This window comes from Centruroides sculpturatus, unplaced genomic scaffold, assembly GCF_000671375.1.
Source record: "Centruroides sculpturatus isolate CEXI.00-Female unplaced genomic scaffold, Cexi_2.0 scaffold1198, whole genome shotgun sequence".
NCBI lineage: Eukaryota > Metazoa > Arthropoda > Arachnida > Scorpiones > Buthidae > Centruroides > Centruroides sculpturatus.
The window spans coordinates 104,050-126,618 of record NW_019385412.1 but is presented as its reverse complement, the minus strand read 5'-3'; the positions used below and the strand labels follow the sequence as shown (position 1 = coordinate 126,618).

Here is a 22,569-nt window from a genome sequence, read left to right as displayed (position 1 = left end):
GTGTTTGTGGGATCGAGAAAGATCTCGTTTCTTTTATTCTCGCTCTTAAAATATGTCTGAATAACTTCCATTTTGAAATGAAGGTAAGATTAGATTATTTAAATTACGTAAAAATTGTCAAAATTGATTATTTGCTTACAATCCAATCAACAACAATACAAAAATAAAAATGGATTCCGTTCTTCTTTATTCTTTAGAAAACGAAAAATTAACAGTTTCCTTATCGGAACTGATTAATTCTAGCGATGCATTAAATGCATTTATCAAAGAATTTCCAATTTCTAAAGATTACACCATTTTTTTTCCTGTACGTCATACAATAATGTCCATGGCCGTCTCGTAAGTTTAAATATCCACTTATGTTAAATGTTTGTTACGAATAAATTAACTGTAATATCATTTAATGCATTACTTATATATGTTTTCTGTTATATATTTTTTATGGTTTTTATAGATGTATGAAACACGAAGATACAGAAATATCATTTATACAGGACGGAATCGAACTGTATATATTTGGCAAAGAATATGGCATGACGAATATTCAACAGTTATGTCTACGTGATATGGATGAAAAGTTAGATATAGATAATGTTTGTTCCGTTCATGATTTTGCTTGCGAACAAAATAATTATCATCTACAATTTATTTGCTGGGAATTCTTCGATGAATACTGGGAAGGTATATTTGAGATGGAGGATTTTCTTAACTGTAAAGAATCAACAATCACCAGATTAGTCTAACGTCCTATATACGATACTTTGGACGAATTAAGTCTGTTTGATGCCGTTGACGATTGGATTAATGCGAAAATCACAACAGAGAAACACTTGGTGACAGATAAAAACACTATTCGACAACGAAGAAAAGAACTCATGAGACCGTTTCTACCGAAACTCAGATTGTTGGCAATTGCGAAAGACGATATGCAGAATATGTTTGATATGTTAGCGCTTCTATTAACAGAACACGAAATGCGAGCGATTCGTGATTTCTTCTCGAGCAAAGATTATCCTAATGCTGATTTATCCGATTTTCCCGAAACTCTTTGTAATAATACGCTACAAAGAAATATGGAGACTTACGACTCTTTGTTTGAATATAATTATAAAAGCGAATCTCCGATAGGAAAAGAAGTTTCTGTCACCAGAAATACACAGTTCGCTTGCGATATCTTTGTAAAGGAGGATTATTTCCTGACTGATATTGTATTACCCGTGTATTTCAGCCATACTAAAACAGTAACTGTGGATTTGAACGTCAGTAAAAATGGAGTTGAAAATTCTGTACAGTCGTATCATCTGGAATGCAATGATATTGGAGAAGCGACTTTATTACTACCGCACTTTCTAAAAAAGAATTCGGTGTATCACCTGTCATCAAAGTTTTCGGAAAAAGAAGAAATGGATATTCGCATTTCCCCTAATGCATATTACTTTATAACTAAAGAAGAGAAGTCGGATAAATCAAAGAAAGAGAATAACGAAAAAGATGCTAACAACTTTTATTTCGAAGTTATTCTTTATTTTTAAATCAACTCGTGAAAAACTATAAACCATATTTGGTACATTAATCAAAATTCCTTATAGAATTTTCATTGGAAACTAAATTTCTATAATGGTAGAACAAATATTGATTTATTAAATGTGTCGCATAAATTACAAATTCATTCAAAGAAAGTAAAGAAATAAATAAATTTATTTGGTATTGTTTGAAATCTGAATCGATAAGGGTCCATCTCGATATGTCTTGACAGATATTCCTTGATTACACCGGTGTAAGATTATAAAGTTTATGAGTGTTTTGATGGGGCCGCGAAAACAAATTGTGACACAAAGATTTACATTAAGAAGAAGCAAAAAAAGTAGTAGTTTAATTAAATATGCCAAAGCGTACAAAGGTTCTGGCGAGACCCAACCTATCAGCCACTTTCAGTGAGACAATACTCGACTGCCGACACCGACATTTAGAATTAATTACAATAAAGCTACCGAGGACCTAATTCTGGTAATTAACGACGATACAAATAATAACAAGCACTAGACAACGAATTATATAATTACAAAATTAGAGACAGAGTGAGAAATACATTCAATTCCAGTGTCTGTCACCTTCTAGAACCAGTGTTGTGGAGTCGGAGTCAATAAAGTTCCTTTCTACTCCGGCGACTCCGAAACGAATTTTACTGTTGGTAATATTTAAAGTACGAAAAATACTTTTTAATTAGCATCTAAAGAAATTTCTTAGAAACGTACATTGATAAATTCACATATAAAGGTCATTTCACACCGAAATTTTATGCGTATCGCACACAACGTGCTCTATACTTTCAGAAAATAGCTTTAATTAATAATTTAAACGAATATTTTGTCACCACCTAGAAAGCGGTATTTATTTTTTTAGCGAAATGATGCCATAGCATTTATCTAATAGAAAGAATTAATAAATAAAACAATAAGTATTTATTATTTTATTAATTTACAATTATGCATTATCACACAATCTAAATATTTGTAAACGTACTCGCAAAAACATTTATCATTAGAATTACAGTTATAAACATCAATGTCAGTAATAAAGTACAGTATAATTCGAATGTTACACGCATTAAAAAACGTCGCTACCAAATCAGTAGTGGGCAATCAACGTTCTAATGGATAAAACTATTGGAAATCGGTCGTGGGTTCATGCCTCGGCGATGGCCCAGCAACGTGGAGTTTTTTGGGGGTTTTCACTTGTACGGGGGCTAATTTTTTTTATTGAAAAGTCCTCCCGGTAGGAATCTTCTTTTGGCAGATCGCTCACGTTTTGCATTTCGTTATCCTATCAAACGAGACCAGTGGGATGCTCCGGACTCCTTCACTAAAATTCGCGTTGAAATCTTTTTGGTCGTGGGTTTGCGCCTCGCTAACGGGTTTTCTTCACCCGAATACCGGCCATTTTCCCATAAAAGACCTTCCGTGAGGCATTTTCTCTCGGCAGATCGCCCACGTGTCGCGTTGCCTTAATCCAATAAAATCAAACCTAAGATCGACCATTTCAGAATGGGATCTCGTTACACAGAACCGAGTGAGCGTTAACTTAGAAAGAGAGAACGAGAAAAAGTAACAAAACGGAATCGGCGATCGGGAACGGAAAATAATTAAAACCCGAATTACAAGGACTCGACAGATATTCCAAGTGTTGGACTATTTATTGTATTTATGGAAGTCGATCGAGACGTCGGAGAAACTTTCAGGACACTCCTTCATTTCAGACTACAGTATATTGGAAAGGAGAGTTTATAATTTCTAAGATGGCTGAAATCTTCTAAGGTCTTTTGTGTCAAATAAATGGTTTGTTGTAACGGTCTCAATGCCAATAAGTTGCTGATATGGGGAGTCTGTCCTGATCCCAGACTCTACGTATCAGCAATCTAAATACCTTCACGTTGTTTCGTATTTTAACTTTCAAATCCTGTTCTATCAAAAAACAAAATTTAAACTAGTAAGATATAAAATAATGGCGCAATTACATAAAACATTTTAGAACTAACCGGATTATACTACTATAGAACATGATTTCAAAAATGACTCGAATTTTTTGACGTAAAAATTGTCAAAATTAATTATTTGTTTACAATCCAATCAACAATATATCTTCTTCCAATTAAGTTGTAATCTTTTTTTCTTCAAGTCAATGGAAGGAATGGATCCCGTCCTTCTTTATTCTCTAGAAAACGAACAATTCACAGTTTCGTTATCAAAGCTGCTCAATTCCAGTGATACATTGAATGCATTTATCAAAGAGTTTCCAATTCATGAAAATTACACCATCTTTTTCCCTGTTAATCGAACAATAATGGCTTTAGCAGTGGCGTAAGTTTAATATACACTTTTAAATGTTAGTTGCTAGCGCATTAACAGCAATATCACCTAATGTGTGTTTTAAAATAACGTATGCTTTTGGTGTATTATAAGAATAATTATTTAATAATCATACTGGATGCTTGATAAATTTATATTTTATATAAATAATCTGATGGGAATTTCAATTTATTTTTTATGGTTTTTTATAGATTTATAAAAGATGAAATTCCTGATATATCATGTATAGAAGACGGATTCGAATTGTATATCTTCGGCAAAGAATATGGCATAAAGAATCTTCAACAGTTATGTACAGAGTTTATAGAAGAAATAATATCATTATATCCAAGTACTGTTTGTCCCGTTCACGATTTCGCTTGTGAACAAAATGATTACAACATGCAATTCACCTGTTGGGTGGTATTCGATGAATATTGGGAAGAAATATTCCAGACAGACGATTTTCTTTGCTGCAAAGAAACAACAATAACCAGATTAATCTCTCGTCCTATATACGAAACGTTAGACGAATTAAGTTTGTTTGATGCGGTTTACGATTGGATTAACGCAAGAATTTTAACAGAGGAACACTTGGTGACAGATAAAAACACCATTCGAAAAAGAAGGAAAGAACTCATACGACCATTCCTTCCGAAACTTAGATTGTTGGCAATTGAGAAAATCGATATGGAGAATCTATTCGATATGTTAGAGCTTCTGTTAACAGAACACGAAATGCAAGCGATTCGTGATTTCTTCACCAGCAAAGATTATCCTAATGCGGATTTATCAAATTTTCCTGAAACTCTTTGTACTAATAAGAAGGAAAGACACGACGAAATTAATACATCTTTCTTTAAATATAATTTTAAATGTAATTCTCCAATAGGAAAAGAAATATCTCTCGCCGATAACGTAGAGTTCGTTTGTCACATACTTGTAATGGAGGATTGTTTCCTTACAGATATTTCGTTACCTATACATTTCAGCGAGAATAAAATAATATCCATAGATTTATATATTTGTGAACACGCAAGTAAACAATCTATGGGATTATATATGTTGGAATGTAATAATGAGGGAAATGCATATTTATTTCAACCACATTTTCTAAAAAAGAACTCGAAATATCTCTTGTCATCAAAAGTATTGGAGAATGATGATGATAAACAAATGGATATTCGCATTCTCCCCGATGCTCATTCTTTTATTATTGCCGAAAAAAAGATTTCTAAGAATGAGAAAATTGAATCCTTTTATTTCGATGTTACTCTTTATTTTTAAAAAAACATCCTGTTGCAAAATTATAAACAGTAAATCATTTACTTAAATAATAAAAAATTCTTGCGAATTTAAAGCCTTTACGGTGTTAAAATCATTAATTTTTATAATAAGCTAGTAATAATCGCTTTATAATTCTGATGGTTTAGTAAAGATTAAATAGGTATTTACTTAATCTCAACAGAAGCAGCTCATCAAATCCAAAAATAAAAGGTATATATTTAACTGTTAAATAATTTTACTAACATAAGATGAATTATAAAGGCTCGTCTTATGTAATAAAATTTGTTAATTACTCTTAAGTAGATATGGGAGAAACTGTCTTACAAAGAAACAAGTATTATACTCAAATTCATATGTAATTTTAAGTCTGCAGGAATGTCACCTTTGAAGTTTTGATAAAGAAATTGCTGTGATTGATGTTAAATAGGGGTTATAATTAATAATCCTTATTTACTTTGTTTATATTTGCACTGGAACACGGAGCAATACAATCCATCGTTTAATATAAAGTCTAAAACGTTATCCTCGATTCGTAGCGTATTGTTTACATTTGACTAGAGCACCCACAAAATGAGGTGGCAGTGATAAGTGAGAATAGAAAAACGAAATTTTCTAATCGCATACATCAAATTTCACTGTAATAATTATGGTCGTTTTATCTAATTATTTGATTAATATTTCCTCAACAAACATACAGACTTTTGTTTTTTATAAACTAGAGATTGCACTCCGAGTACATAACGATTTTTATCATTTCATTTCTTTCAAATTGTATTAATATATCTTTGTTATCTACAATGATGGATATAATTCACAATTTGTACAGTACAATAAGAAATTGTTTATATGGAAGTTCCGTTACTTGATATACTTTCAAGACCTAGTATAACAAGATGAAGGCCGGATGTTTGAGCGGTTGAGACTTCAGTCTACCGCTCTGAGATCGAATTCGGGCTGTTGAAGAACCCAGGGCGATCTTATCCGATGTGTCGAGTCCCGTCTCATACAGTCCACCAGCCCACATTGTGGATCTTCAGAAACCAAGGATGGGTAAGATTAAAACAGTCCTCCATAAACAAAACATCACCAGCTGCCATATTGCAAGTGTGACGAAATATAGGTTGAGCACGAAGATCTTTAATGATCTTAGGTAAGAGTTAGCAATACTGAAATATGAGCGAGATTTGTGCACAGATAATTTCTTACCATACTAAATTTCCAGAGATTTAACAAAAAAATTCTTCATAAAACGATTATTGATGCTAATGTCTGAAATTCCATTTAATCCATGCAAGATCTGTGATTACCAGAGCCCTTTCGGCCACCAATTTAAAGCGTTTTAATCTTTAAAATTGGCGTTTCCACTTCCCGGGACGAGGACCCAGTGGTTGGATTTGTGGGAAGCGAGTGTTCTGGTTGTTTCATTGTGTCGAATTACACAGAACCAGGCGTTTGACGTGTGAGTGCGAGAATTCGAGTAAAGGTTAATTAAACGGTGTATATCTTCGTGTACAGTGATGTTATGTCCATGCGCGCGCGCGTGTATGTGATCGAAGAAGATCTTCGGCATGTCTTTCTTTTCTTTTCTTTTCTGACGGCTTAGAATTGTTTATTTTTATCTTCATTATTTACAACGCCACAATTTTGTATTACAATCCTGTTAGTTCTCGTCGACCCGTGACCTCAGGTGACTGCAATTTGAAAAAATTGTAGACCTCTAAATTCCCATTGTCCTCTGTCCGTCTGTTTTAATCTGGAGAATGGAATTAGATGAAATACGAGACTATATATGGAAACCTTAAGGACAGGAAACCTTAATTAACTATATATGAACTTCCCACTCAAACCGGAAGTCACGTTTTATTAATTCAAAACTCCCCTCGAAAGCAGTTAATAGATAACCGGCACTACTGTATTGTTAAACTTTATTTCTCAAAACTCTATAAAAATAAAATACTTTAGTTTTTCTAAATTTATTAGAAAATAAATTATTTTTGCTTCATATTTATAAACGACATTATATTAGTGAAAATTCAAATATTTTAATTATAAATTTGAAAGTGAATGTAATAAATTCTATGGTTTCCCAGATTTTTCATTTCTATCTTCGACATTTTCACAGGTGTATACATTTGAATCATCAAGCCAATTTTGATGATGATTCATTCTTACTTCTAAGCGCATGTTATTAGAATGCCTGTAGAAATTACGTGTAATCTCGCATTTAGCCACTGCCAGATTACACGGTCATTGGCTGTTGTTGGCTTATGACCAAATCCACCATAGTTTAGCAAAATACAAGACCTATATACGTTGTAAGTACTGTGAGGCCAAACGATACTCGAGCGTTAAAATCAAAGCCCGATGGCTTTGATACTAACGCTCGTAAAAATTGGAAAAAAACATCAGGAAGTAATAAAATTATTAATCGAGAGGATAAAAATGCTTTTAGATAACCTTAAAAGGAGATGCAGCGCTGATATTATGTGTCAGACTTATAAGAATTCGAAACAATTAAATACGAGCAGGAGTTTCAAGGTGCGATTAATTACCCTTGATCGGATTACAACACAGTGTCGAATTAAACCCTCTAGTAGCCCGAATGGTTTGTCATCCGCTTGGATATAGGAAACCGACCAATCAAAAACTAGAGATCCGGGGAAGAGAATCTTTTAAAAACCTGGATCTCAAGGACAAAGGGAGACTTTTCCTGCTTTCCCTGCAGAGACTTCTTCCAGACTTCTCCCAGCCTCTGATAGTATCAACCACTATCCAGATTTTCCCCAGCTAACAACTATAGTCAACTGTCCAGACTTTTCCCTGCCTCCACGAGTGGACACCATCCAGTTTGAACTTCGGGCCCTTCGTCACAACCTCCTACACCATCGAGCATCGACTGACTGCCCCGGGGCCAATAACTGAACAGTCCAGAGCTACCAGAAGACAAGACACTCTAGATCAGTGTTTCTCAAAGTTTGGCCCACGCCCCACAGGGGGGCAATTTGGTTTTTAAGAGCGGCAATTCGAAAATGGACTCGTCCAGATTTTAAGTTAACCGTATAGCCGCTGTAGATGTTAGGGGGGCATAAGAATTTTAGAAAGGCTTAGGTGGGGCATAGCACAAAAAAGGTTAGGAAACACTGCTCTAGATTGTAAGACTTAGTATAAATAAACGGGTTTGTTTATCACTGTAGCTATTTGCCTCACTTTTCTTCATACCACATACGATAAGTCCTGACATTTGGATATAACCAATTCGGCGACCTTCACAGTATGGTAGAAAACAAAATGCTGTAAGGTCTCGTTTTATGCGGTGGATACGTTCTACAGAAAAGCGCATATAAAAAATTCGCATAAAAAAAGACTTTACTTGCCTTGAAAAAGTAGGGATACGTTCCGTAATTTTCTAAAATCACATAAAACCAAAACAACGACTTAAAATTAACTTAAAACCGCATTAAAAAGTTTGCAGAAATTAAATTGTTTTCCAATCGCCGTAGATCCTTCTCCTTTTGCTAAGCGATCTAAAATTGCAATTTTCGTTTCCATTTTGATTGTCTTTGATGTTTTTTTTCCTCCATTGGGCCAAATACGTAAAATCTTAAAAAAGAAATTAGAAAAATTTAGACTTACGATATTGAGAAGGCAAAAAACCTCTTCTAATGAAAAATAAAACTTTACGACACTCACTTTATACGTTTTAATCCAGAAATCAAAATGTGCTGCTTATTACTGCAACTTGAAATCAGTAAAATTTAAACTCGCTACTTATTATAAAAATGAACAAAACACCGCTAAAATAAAACTTAATTTCAAAACAATTACAGTTTATACCTTTCAATACGAAACTCAGAATGATGTAATAGCGATTTGTCGATGGTAAGTATCATGTACAAGGGCCCCGAATTGCAAAAGCTCACTCTAAAAACAAATCACTGACATCTGGATGTGAAGAGTTAATTAAAATTTAGTTCTTCGCCCGAGTTAACACGGGCAGATTACATAGCATTACATAAAACACGGTCCTTAAGGCCGAAAAATTTTTGTTTTGAATTTTTGGAATGTTAAAAAACATTCCAAAAATTCAAAACAAAAATTTTCCAAACAAAAAGTCTTCAAATTTTTTAAAAATATTTAAAAATATACGGCCAGCTAGTGTTCACCCTACTTTAAACCCTTGTTCTCCCGCGACGTCTATGAGAATGCCCCGGGAAATCCGACTCCAGCTGTGTTCAAGGTCATCCAGATGTGTAAACAATGACTCATCGGTGTTAAATTTCACAGAAGGGCAAGACAAAGGAAATTAAACTTTGAAGCTTTTTTTTTTTTCAAAATTAACGCATTTCTTTCGTTTTTTTCAGTTTTAAGTATTTTTTATGTTTAATTACATTTATATCAAAAATTGCTAGGAACTAAAGCGATTAAGGTAGATCTAGCTGTACTTTACATCCATGAACGTTATATGTCAGTGGAACAAATGGAGTGAGCTTTGAGCGTTCCACGATTTTTGGAGACTATACGCGGGCTTCCTAAACAAGCCTATATGTATGTTTGTCCAAGAAATTTTTGGAAGAAATACAAACCGCACAACTTCAAAATCGCATAAAAATAATCCGCATAAAAAGAGACCTTACAGTATTTTTAACTATTATGAAATGACAAAACACTTAATTTTGAAGGTAGGGATAAGTTTTGTAAAAAATTGTAAATGCTAATAACGAGTAAAATCGTCATTAAGTCCAACCCTACTGGTAATACACACGATCCCCATTATCTCCCCATCCCCTCGAACTTTAATCACCAAAATTTAACAGCGTCAATCCCCTTAAAAACTAAACTTTCCTACAAAATTTCAGAAATTTTCGACTAAAGGCACGGGAGTTATTAAGCTTCAAACAGGGAAACAAAATCCTGCCATACACACTGACATCCATACATACAGAAATTACACTCGATTTGTTTTTCACGTTTTAAGGTGTCTTAAGTCCAAAACTGTAAACATTTTGGGGTCATTTTTTTGACCGAATGCCATACTGTCTCTCTGTTTTATACAGTATAACAGCCGGAAAAGTAGAAATAGAACAAAATTACAATAGTTCTTTGCGAACTTTAACGCAATAAGACTTCATACTTATCTAACAATTGTTTCGAATTGTTATTTATTTTCTATCACCTCGAAGAAGAAATCTTTCTGGGATTTCTAGTACAAAGACAAGTGAAAACCCCGATTTTTTCCGGATTCTTACCTTTTGATGTTTAAAAACAAAAGTATTTTATCTGGGTCATTTGAATAGTTCATGTGTATTGTCGGGAGTAAAGATGAGTAGCAATAGGAAAAGCAAAGGTTTTGAATTGAAAATTACACGAGAGATTAATTCATTCCCACGTGAAAACAGATGATTATTTGGAAATAAGATAATTATTTTAAGTTAAATTCTTTGATACTCACTTCGAAACGTTTCATTAAGTAAGATCTTGTAATTAAGAAGTTATTAAATGCATTATATAAAATTTTTATTTATATAACGATAATAAGATATTTCGAATATCACAATCATATAAAGTAATAAACCATGTGATTTAATACACTTTTGCAAAGTTATATAAGATCTTGTATAAATATCGATAAATACCTCGAGTATCTTGTAAATATCAACATTCTTCATTACCAATATTATTATTATTAATTAAATGATCGCGATTGTTTTACAAGTAAAAATCAATAAAACAACAAAATCAGTTTTATTCTTTTTACTGTTAATATTTCGAAGACAGGTTTTGTTTAATTTGGTTACCCAGTGGACGAGTATATAAATCTCTGGATACAAGTTGCAGGTCAGCCTCACCAACGGGTCGGCCACGTAAATTATCCGGGTTTTCTTCGCGTGTTTAACACCTACACAGGGTTCAGTTTCCCATAAAAATACCTAAATAGGGTCTAGTTTTTTCCAAGGAAGTCCTGCGGGGAGACTCTCCTCCTTTGCAGATCACCCAAGTGTTGCATTTCCTTAATTCAATCGATTCAAGCCAGTCCAATCTAATAACATCTTATCTATTATTAAAAAAGGAATCGAATTCTATTATTTATAACTAGAAATATAGAAATATTCATTTCAAATTGAACTGATATAGATCGATTGCATTGGAATCATAAAATTCTGCACATCGCATAGATGAGTAAACTATTTCGCTTATTTACATTCTAATATAAGCTAATACACGTGGTAGGAGAAGGGAACTGTGGCTGTTTCTAGCAAACACCATTAGAGTAATAATTTAGAAATGCTGTAGAGTAATAAGCTCCATTGCTTCTTGTTAGACGCAATATGGCGGAGAATTGTGTTTATTGTATGCTTTATCCCATAATTTCTATCTCTATAGTTTTTGGCGATGTTTTTTACAAACGCTGCGATTGTCACCAGTTGAACGCCAGACAATCAAAAGTAATAGAATTTTATAGGAAATTCATTCTGATATGGTTGGTTATTGAAACAATTATATTTGTCCTTGAGAATCTTGCAACTGAAGAGAATGTTATTTTCTGTAGCGATGTTGAAAGATTTAACGGTGAAGAAATGCATCCTTTTCTGAAAGTTGCCTTTCATTTCATAGATATTGGTTGCATTCTTTGCATACATATCGGTAGGAAAAAGATAAGCTTTGACATGAAAATATCGAGTTATACCGGTGAGAAGGAAAGATTGTTTCGGTATCAATTGGTAATGTTAGGGTTTTTCGGTGCATCTTTTCTCGTAATTTTCATTATTGTCGCTTGGATTTCCTCACTCTTTTTTTCTTGGTTAATAGAGAATGATTCGAGTTATTTTCGCGCAGTTTATTGCTGTCTTTCGTTTACTGTAATTGGTTCTTACACAATTGCATTCTATTTATGGATTATACCGGCATCGTTATCAGTAGGCCTTCTGATACTGGAAAGATTCAAAGAGTTAGCGAAACAATTACAATTAACGAGAAATAGGTGCGCAAAGTATGACGTGGACGAAATAATCTGGAAGCATGCAGAGATTTATGATCTTATAAATCAGATAAATAATAAATGGAAGGAACTATTTTTCGTTATATTTGGCATGGTAATTTATATCGTAGCATTACTTATTTACCATTCTATTTTCGTTGAACTGGATATAATTTTTCGGCTATTATTATGTCTCGCCACCATTTTTTGCGTTTTTCTAGCATTGTTGTTCTCTTTTGCTGTTTCCCGTATTTCGGCATTCGTAAGTTCTGTTGGGCAGAATAAGAATTTGTATCAATTTTGTATTTTCAATGACATTTTTTTAATTTTATATGTTTAGGTTTATGATTCTTTTCAAGAAATAAGGATCTTCGCTTCCGCTCGTTTGGCGGTAGAAGACAAAATAAAAGTAAGTTTATTGTATTTTGAAATAATTATAAATAAAACTGTACTCGTATAATTAAAATTTATATTTATTTAGATGTTGGATTTCATGAAAAAATTTCGAGAAAACGAACTGGGATTTAGTTGCGGTGGTTTTTTCGTTGTATCGAAGGAATGTCCGGTAAAGGTATATGGAAGTTTATTAAATATAAGACACATACTTAGAGTATAAATTCGAGTTCTGTAGCGATTAATTTACAGCTGTAAAGATTTTAAAACGTGAAAAAAAATAGGAAAAAATTGTTCTTTTTCTCGTTAATAGGTGTACAGTTCGCTCTACTCTGCCTTCAACGTTCTGATGCAAATTCGGGACATTTTGAACGGTGGAGATAACAAGTGCATTTCTTTCGCTGCGCACATTTTAAATTTATCTCGAAATTCCACTTTGTTGCAGAAATAATGTCGCTAATAATTACCATTTACGGAATATTGTAAACATTTTACTTGATTTCAACACTAATTATTGTNAATTTACAGCTGTGAAGATTTAAAACGTGAAAAAATAGGAAAAAATTAATTGTTCTTTTTCTCGTTAATAGGTATACAGTTCGCTCTACTCCGCCTTCAATGTTCTGCTGCAAGTTCGGGACATTTTGAAAGGCGGAGATAACAAGTGCATTTCTTTCGCTGCACACATTTTAAATTTATTTCAAAATTCCACTTTGTTGCAAAAATAATCGCTAATAATTACAATTTACGGAATATTGTAGTCTACAGTATATATTTTACTTGATTTCAACGCTAATTATTGTAAGAAATTAAATCGGTTTGAACGTTTCATTTTTCAACCCTTAAAAAGTAAAATTAAACATTATATTATATATAACTAATATTTATTCTGTATCCGTTCGGTTTGTTCTTAATCTACTGTATTGTGTTTCTCTATGCCTAGATTGTAAAAATAAATAAAGCGTGTTAAGAAAAATAATGTGTTTTCAAACTCTCGTTCATTTAATAAATCCTACGCACGGACCTGTCCTAACTGAATACAAGCAAATGTTTTTAATGAATACTTCTTCTACTGTATATTGTCATGGTCATGATAAATCTACCGAACAGTGGTGGTTGGATTTGGGTTTTCGCCTGATCCGGACCCGAATCAATGCCTAAAGTTTCCGGGTTTTTTTCGTGTGTGTAAGTTACGTAGAAGAATTTTCTATAGAAAGTTTTTCCCGAAGGCATCCCCTAGGCAGATCGTCCAAGTGTTGCGTTGCCATAACTTAAAACAAACTGAAACTACTTATTACTCTTTCAGGCCACGTCTGCACTGTAAATTCATTTAGAGTAAACAATACTTATACATATTTAAAGAAAAAGTATCATGTAATGTATACTAGATATTTGCACACAAATTGTTTTTAGTTAACCGGCAATGTACCGTATCTCTGACATAATATATTATTTCGGTGATAAATCGATATTTGATGTCCACTATTTCGATCACGACGCGTTTTATGAACTTAAGTATGACATACATTGAGGACGATCTGTATTTAATAATAACGAATAAAATTTGATTTAATAATCTAGTGTCTTATATCAGGAGTGACTCCTGATATAAGACACTAGATTATTAAATCAAATTTTATTCGTTGATAATATGATAAACAAATGATAAGGCTTGTAACTACGACCCGAAACTGATTCTGTTTGCCGTAATCCCATAATTTAGAATAAGATTTATCTAGGAGCTAGACGTTTGTGACATCACACAACCCCGACAAAAATGTTTTTAGATATATTTGGCAGAGTGATTTTGAGCCACTTAAAAGAATTATAATGAGAAAGAATCTGAATCAGGGTGGATGGATAGTGTGGGACCTTAATTAAGAGTCTGGAATACTCTCTCCAAATGGCTAAATTTAGAACCATCCTCTTGTTCTCATCGCCCATTATATATTAGGTCCTATTGTTAAACGTATTACTAAGAATTATGATAATTTCCCCTTCCTTCTCGACAACTCCAGTAAATACAAAAATTGAAAAGAAATTCTTACAATCATAATTAATAATGACTGTGATCACAATGAGTAACTTTATCTTTTTTGAGTACCAATTGCTAAGTAACTTTGGCACTGGGTAGACAAAATTTTTAATACCTGTATCTCCTGGAACAATGTTAAGTTCCTACTCTAAATATTAATACTGTAAATGGTTTATTTGTAACTCACATAAAACTATCTATACTCAGTATGAAGATATGATTTAATTTTTTTGTATGTTTACATTTATTATGTATACCATTCTCTCATAATACTCAACTTGTAAGTCTATATAATTGTACATACCTTGCTAATGTAAATATCCTTGGGTATTATGACCATATCATAATTTTATTGTTTTCTTATTTAATTAATGTAAATGTCATCTAAAACAATATACGAGGTGATTCATAAATGTTTACTGCATCTCAGCATGTTGCTGATTTGTAATAATTAATAGTTCTAAATAAATTTTAAATTAACCAGTAAATCCTCGTTGAGGGTCTATGTTCTTTTTTTTTGTTCCATTAAAACTCTCTTTGTTTATATATGCTCGAATTGCTTCTAATATGGGTTCTATGGGTCTTGACAGTCTTTCTAAACCTTCAATTTCTTCTGCAAATTAGAAATTTTTCAATATAATCTAGGCGGCATTGCAGATTTTTCTTTTTCAACTCCAAATCATCAACCTACTTCATTACTGCTGCTTCTGAAATTAATTTAAATGTTTCTTCATCTGTTTCATGCATCTGTGATCGTGTGATTTTATACACTTCGGTCTTTTTCTCTTTAGCATGCACGGTCAATATACCACGAACAATATAACCTTTGAGCAGGTTCCCCCATAACATGCACTTATATCTGACATAAATGTTTTGTGGCAAGGAGCTTACTCGTTCTTTAATCTTGGAAAAAACATCTGTAATATTTCCTTGTTAGTTCTGTTACTAAACAGAAAAGCACGAGGAAAACCTTTTCGCATATTATCAATTATTATCAGTGATGTTAATTCAAAATAACAAGCATTAACACCGTGGGTTTTCTCAACACACATAGCATCATTTCCATATTTTTCTAACATCAAAGTCTGACCATCATTCATAATAGCTAGAGCAAAGTCAGATTCTACTAAAATAAGATATTCTTCACATTTCTTACCTTGTGGTTTATAAAACAACACATAATCATCACTGCTATCTCTCATTTCATTCACCCGTGTGTCTACACTTATCGAAACATTTGTATGTCTTATAGAATTTGTTGACAATTGGAAGCTACTCTCAATATAGATCTTTTCTGATTACTAAATGAAGTCTTTGTAGCTTTTCTGGTGTTGATAGGCTGTCTCTGACTTTCTCTATTATGGTATTCGAAGGTTTCTTCGAATAAATTCTTGTTACTAATGTTCTTCTCTTATTTGTTGACAAAACTGTATGACATAATTCATTTTGATTATGCAACAAAAGGCAACACGTAGGAATCCTACGTGTTGCAGAGTGAAGATAACACACACTTTTACAAGATTTTTTTTTCTTGTTTTGCCTTTTTACTTTATAATTATATAATTCGTTGTCTAGTGCTTATTTCTATTTGTATCGCTGTAAATTACTAGAATTAGGTCCGCGGTAGCTTTATTATAATTAATTCTAAATGTCGGTGTCGGTAGTCGCGAAGTCGAGTATTGTCTCACTGAAAGTGGCTGATAGCTTGGGTCTCGCCAGAACCTTTGTACGCTTTGGCATAATTAATTAAACTACTATTTTTTTGCTTTTTCTTAATGTAAATCTTTGTGTCACAATTTGTTTTCGCGGCCCCATCAAAACACTCATAAACTTTATAATCCCACACCGGTGTAATCAAGGAATATCTGTCAAGACATATCGGGATGAACCCTTATCGATTCAGATTTCAAACGATACCGTATAAATTTATTTATTTATTTGCTTTCTTTGAATTAATTTGTAATTTATGCGACACATTTAATAAATCAATATTTGTTCTTCATTATAAAAATTTAGTTTTCAAATGAAAATTTTATAAGGAATTTTGATTAATGTACCAAATATGGTTTATAGTTTTTTACGAGTTGATTTTAAAAATAAAGAATAACTTCGAAATAAACGTTGTTAGCATCTTTTTCGTTATTCTCTTTCTTTGATTTATCCGACTTCTCTTCTTTAGTTATAAAGTAATGTGCATTAGAAGAAATGCGAATATCCATTTCTTCGTTTTCCGAAAACTTTGATGACAGGTGATACACCGAATTCTTTTTTAGAAAGTGCGGTAGTAATAAAGTCGCTTCTCCAATATCATTGCATTCCAGATGATACGACTGTCCTGAATTTTCATCTCCATTTTTACTGACGTTCAAATCCACAGTTACTGTTTTAGTATGGCTGAAATGCACGGGTAATACAATATCAGTCAGGAAACAATCCTCCTTTACAAAGATATCGCAAGTGAACTGTGTATTTCTGGTGACAGAAACTTCTTTTCCTATCGGAGACTTGCTTTTATTATTATAGTCAAACAAAGAGTCGTACAGTACGTATCCATATTTCTTTGTATCGTATTATTACAAAGAGTTTCGGGAAAATCGGATAAATCTGCGTTAGGATAATCCTGGCTGGAGAAGAAATCACGAATCGCTTGCATTTCGTGTTCTGTTAATAGAAGCGCTAACATATCAAACATATTCTGCATATCGTCTTTCGCAATTGCCAACAATCTGAGTTTCGGTAGAAACGGTCGCATGAGTTCTTTTCTTCGTTGTCGAATAGTGTTTTTATCTGTCACCAAGTGTTCCTCTGTTGTAATTTTCGTATTAATCCAATCGTCAACGGCATGAAACAAACTTAATTCGTCTAACGTCTCGTACGTAGGACGAGAGACTAATCTCGTGATTGTTGGTTCTTTACAGTAAAGAAAATCCTCCATCTTAAATATACCTTTCCAGTGTTCATCGAAGAATTCCCAGCAAATAAATTGTAGATCATAATCATTTTGTTCGCAAGCGAAATCGTGAACGGAACAAACATTTCTTATATTTAAGAATCTTCTTGTAAAATCTGGGCCTAATTCTTGAAACTTCGTCATGCTATATTCTTTGCCGTATATATACAGTTCGAATCCGTCCTGTATAAATGATATTTCTGTATCTATCTTTTTTATAAATCTATAAAAACCATAAAAAATAAAGAAATTGAAATTTCCATTAGTAAATTTATATGAAATATAATTTTATAAAGCATTAAGATACACAGAAAACATATGCAAGTAAACACGCATTAAATGATATTACAGTTAAGTTTTTCGTAGCAAATATTTAAAAATTGTTATTTAAACTTACGAGAAGATTATGGCCATTATTGTAAAAGTCACAAAGTAAAAAATGATGTGATGTTTAGATATTGGAAACTCTTCGATAAATGCATTTAATATATTACTAGAATTAAACATTTCCGATAAGGAAACTGTTAATGTTTCGTTTTCTAAAGAATAAAGAACGGAATCCATTTTTATTTCCACTAAGAAAGACGACAATTTGATTGGAAGATATATTGTTATTGATTGTATTGTAAGCAAATAATTAATTTTGACAGATTTTACGTATTTTCAATAATTAAAATTTAACGTATCGATTTTATTTTATTACATGAAAATACAGTTAACAGGAACCTCAAAAATCGGCAAAAAAAAAGCGAAGAAATGATACTTTAAATAAAAATAAAATGAATTTTTAGAGGAAATTAAAGTTTAAACTTGGAGCGATCGGTTCAAATTCTGTCGTGGTCAACGTGTTCGGAACACTAGAAACCAGTGTGTGAAATCTCATGCAGAATATACATGTAGAGTACTCTGTAAGGATTGCTGAGTGTAACTTCAACATATGGTTTACTTATGCACCATAATCTAATATTACCTTTATTACAAAATGGAAGCTATTCAAACATACCGTAAGCAAATGAAAGGAGTGGGATCCTCCTCGATCCCACTTAGCACTTAAGCGTGATTTTATTTTTTTTTATTTCACCAGAACATGACTCTCAACCGACCATAAACAACATTTATCTGAATCTTCCAATCCCGTGGGTGCGGTTTTAGTCTGTAATTCAATCTTTTCTTTTCCTTCTTCTATACATAAGAGGGAAAGTATGGCGATCGGTCGAAAAATCACCCCCGAAGATTTTTATATTTTTGGACTCGGGGGACCTTGAAACGTCTAGAAATTCCAAAAAAATTCGTTTTTTTTTCCTTTATGTATGGATGTATGGTTGTTAATGTATGTGTGTATGTGTGCGTGGTACAATTTTGTTCATTCTCTTTAAAGCTGAATACCTTCTGTGCTTTTTGTCGAAAGTTTTTGAAATTTGCAGGGAAGTTAGTTTATATATGGGGATCGATGCTGTTAAATTTTGGTGGCTAAAGGTCGAGGAGGAAGGGAGATAATGGGAAACGTGTGTCATAGTGGTGAAAGTTCAAAGATATTATAACAAAGATGATTTGCTAACCACTTTAAAGTGTAGGAAGATATTCGGTTTTCTCACGTTTATGACGTAATATATGATCTTGACAGTTTTTTTGGTGGCTTAAATGTAATTTTTAATAAATCATTTATTGAAAAATGATTTATTTTCATGTTTTCATAGTCCATTGTATTCTTCACTATACGATGACCGCGTTAAAATACAGTATAGCCGCCATTATGTACTGTATGCACCTATAATAGCGGACAAACTTCTCTGTCCCGACGGTGTCCGCTATTCTGAGGTTATTACAATATTTCAATACAATAAATAAAAAAGTAACCAGTTTAAATATGACTTATAATTTATACATACAACTTTAAATATATTATATTTTATGATGCTGTATAGATGAATTCTAATTTATTCATTATTTAAAACTATAATAGTATTATAGACTGTCTTTAAATAATTTGAAAAAGTTGATTTAATAATTCATTTTTTTACACCATGCTTTCAATATTTAAAAAATCGTTATAAAAAGTTTTAATTGGCATAAATTTGAGATTTTTTAATTCTGAGTAACAATTTGAATAAAATTTATTTCTTTCCGTGCAAATTTTATCTTTATAAGAATAAAATTAAGCCGTGAAATTGAATTAGTTCAATGGAAAAACCCTCCCGTGAACTTTGACCTATCGACCCGGAAGTTTGACCGGCACTTCACTGACGATGAGAAAGGCTTAAGTTTAAAATTTGAGCTTTCTAGACCCGATAGTTTTTTCTCTACGAGCATCTGAAGTATCGGATGATCAAGAAGAATAAATAATACAGCCTTTTTTGACGATTTTTACATATTTCAATTGCTTATATTACGGCAACTGCTGTGTAGAAAATTTTGAAATTTTGTGCACAATCTAAGAAAACAATTTCCTTTCGAACGAGATATTCGGGATTACTTCAGGTTTTTTGGGGACAGAGAAATCGACTCCCAAAAATCGGCAACTCTGATTCCCGTAAATATAGTTATTCAGTGACTGTTTTACTTGGCGGGTAGTCACTCCCGTAACTCTTGATAAGAGAGAGTATTTATATTTTAATATGCTTAGGTAGGGTATTCGGAATTGTTTGCTCGAAAAATTCAAGGAATTTTTCAATGTCCGGATATATCAGCTCCTCTCACATCACCCGTCTACCCATTTTGGACTGAAGAAAAGGACCGTTTATTGTTTAAAGGTGAGAAGAATGAAAAAATTATGCTAACAAAATGCATAAATAATATATGTTTGAAGTGCTTTGTGTTGTTTTGTAAGAGGTTTTTTGTAATACTACTAATACTTTTTTCGCTGTGAGCACTTAAATAAATTAAAGTTAAGCATACCTGACGACTTGTGTCGTTAATGTTTTATGCACTGGTATGTAGATAATGTAATTTTTGGAGAGTGGAGAATTTTCCGGGAGGCACTCACCTTGTAGATCGCCTATGTCATGTTGCCTTATTCCATCAAGCCAAACCACACCTTCAGTGAATTCCGTTTTGAAGTATTGTAATTGAGAAGAACCATTTATAATAATCTCTGTAGATTAATTTGGGAAAACGAATTGCAGCAACTTCCCTTCTTGCATCTATCTGCCACAAATATGATTTTATTTTAATACAGGAGCCTTATTGTCTGCATAATAACCCGGCTTACTTACCAACCCGTTATTCAATACTTAAAGGCACTGAAAATTATCCATGGGCAATTAATGTTATTACCAACACAAATTTTACCATCCTTCATCACAAGATCTTGTCGAATGAACACATTGTATGCAATGAAATTTATTTTAATAACAATACTTACATCATTATCAATATATATTGTCCACGCGACATGAATCTGAATATTATTATTAACAAATTACAAAATCTAATTAATAAATTTCATAATGCTCGGTTTATCATTGCGGGGGATATAAATGCACACTCACCTGCATGGGGTGGTGAGCAACATGACAACCGTGGAGATATTTTTGAAAATTTTATAGCTTCTAATGGTTTACAATTATTAAATAACCCGCTATCCCCCCCGACTTATGTTGCTAGAAATGGGGAAACATGGATAGATGTTGCAGTATGCAGTTCAGAATGTATTACTGAGTTAGAAAACTGGAGAGTTCACTCTGAAAATAGCCTCAGTGACCATGCTTACATTTCATTCCAGCTTAAAAGCAATGACAGTGCGCAAATTGCCTCTGCAAATAAACCTAGGTTTAACCTAGCTCTGGCCGATTGGGAAAGTATGCTAAGCTATCTATCAAACAACCTATCGACATATAATAATATCAATAATACTACTAACAAAGAAACCATCGAAAAAACTCTCGATTTCAATATCAAGGTAATTGAACAAGCATGCCATAGATATATCCCTAAAACCAATCCTAGATCAAAATCTGTACCCTGGTGGAATGACGGGCTCACTGACCTCCGAAAAATGAACAATTACCTGCGAAGACGATATCAAAAGTGTCGATATGAACCGAATCGTGCTATATATAAGCAAGAATATTATGCACATCAAGTTGTCTATAAAAAAGAAATAAAGAACGCTAAAATACAATCTTGGCGTAATTACTGCACTGCTGCCTCATCCAATCCATGGGGATACCTTACAAAATTATGTACGAATAAGTTACGAAAGCAGCAAATATTAATAAATAATGATCCTGAAACAATACAGCAATCAACAATAGATACATACCTTTTGAACACCCTTAAGCTGCGAATGGATAGTTATTGTATCTCGGATTGTGTCACAGACGACACCCCTTGGCAGAGATCAATAAGAGAAAAAATAAACAACCATATGAACACTGGTAACTCTCCTCAGTTTACTTATCAGGAAGTAAATAATGCGATTAGAAGACTAAAAGAAGGCAAATCTCCCGGCATTGATGGCATAACTGCCAAAATTGCAAAACATATTTGGGAAATGATTCCACAACAACTTGTACAATTGTACAATGTCTGTTTATTCACAGGCATTTTTCCTACCAGATGGAAAATTGCGAAAATAGTTCCTGTCCCTAAACCCAACAAGCCCAGTGAAACAAGACCAATCTCTCTATTACCTATTTTTGGAAAAGTACTTGAGCGTCTATTAACAGATCGATTAACCTGGATGGTTGAGAAAAACAACATACTTTACAATACGCAATTTGGCTTTAGGCAACAAATTTCCACCAGTGATGCAATAAATCATGCAGTACATAACATCAAAAGTCTACTTGAATATAACAAGTACGTATTGGCCATTAGCTTAGACATATCCAAAGCTTTCGACAGTGCGTGGTGGCCGTTTGTGTTACATCAAATAAGAAATACAGCCTGCCCAGCTGACATTTATAATATATTTGTAAGTTATTTAAGTAATCGCAAAGCCATTCTTGAATACGGTGCACACACGACAGAAAGAGAAATTGTCTGTGGATGTCCCCAAGGGTCTGTTTGCGGTCCGTTATTATGGAACCTAACATTCAATGCCTTTTTTGGAGAAAACTTTGGGCAAGATGCAACGACAGCT

The 22,569-nt window shown here is 33.0% G+C and overlaps 3 protein-coding genes across 5 annotated transcripts in view; 2 read left to right on the top strand and 1 right to left on the bottom strand.

The window, feature by feature from the left end:
* Positions 1-130: 130 nt before the first annotated feature.
* LOC111638694 lies at positions 131-1,818 on the top strand. Of its 2 annotated transcripts, none has more exons than XM_023384443.1 (2): positions 131-339; positions 455-1,818. In XM_023384443.1, exon 2 carries the CDS (start codon positions 876-878, stop codon positions 1,530-1,532), a length of 657 nt encoding a protein of 218 aa, XP_023240211.1. In that variant the 5' UTR covers positions 131-339; positions 455-875; the 3' UTR covers positions 1,533-1,818. The 2 variants fall into 2 exon arrangements, with proteins under 2 accessions (XP_023240211.1, XP_023240212.1); XM_023384444.1 differs by having other exon boundaries at positions 455-1,810.
* A 1,800-nt stretch (positions 1,819-3,618) lies between these two features.
* On the top strand, positions 3,619-5,141 carry LOC111638693. Its single transcript, XM_023384442.1, has 2 exons — positions 3,619-3,857; positions 4,058-5,141. The coding sequence occupies exons 1-2, from the start codon at positions 3,679-3,681 to the stop codon at positions 5,130-5,132; spliced, it is 1,254 nt and encodes a 417-aa protein (XP_023240210.1). The 5' UTR covers positions 3,619-3,678; the 3' UTR covers positions 5,133-5,141.
* An 11,342-nt stretch (positions 5,142-16,483) lies between these two features.
* LOC111638691 overlaps positions 16,484-22,569 on the bottom strand; it is an 8,506-nt gene continuing 2,420 nt past the window's right edge. The window contains exons 1-2 of one of the 2 annotated variants that reach the window (XM_023384440.1): positions 17,884-18,104; positions 16,484-17,709 (exon numbers count right to left, since the gene is read on the bottom strand). In XM_023384440.1, the coding sequence (XP_023240208.1) occupies positions 17,031-17,709; positions 17,884-18,050 (846 nt within the window). In that variant the 5' untranslated portion in view covers positions 18,051-18,104 and the 3' untranslated portion in view covers positions 16,484-17,030. Of the gene's footprint in view, positions 17,710-17,883; positions 18,105-22,569 lie in introns of those variants that run through there. The other variant, XM_023384441.1, reaches the window with a different exon arrangement.

Excerpts from the sequence above, each read along its gene's own strand:
- LOC111638694 (XM_023384443.1), top strand. The coding sequence starts at position 876 with ATGAGACCGTTTCTACCGAAACTCAGATTGTTGGCAATTGCGAAAGAC.
- LOC111638693 (XM_023384442.1), top strand. The coding sequence starts at position 3,679 with ATGGAAGGAATGGATCCCGTCCTTCTTTATTCTCTAGAAAACGAACAA. Across the intron at positions 3,858-4,057 it reads ATAATGGCTTTAGCAGTGGC|ATTTATAAAAGATGAAATTC; the intron begins GTAAGTTTAATA and ends GGTTTTTTATAG.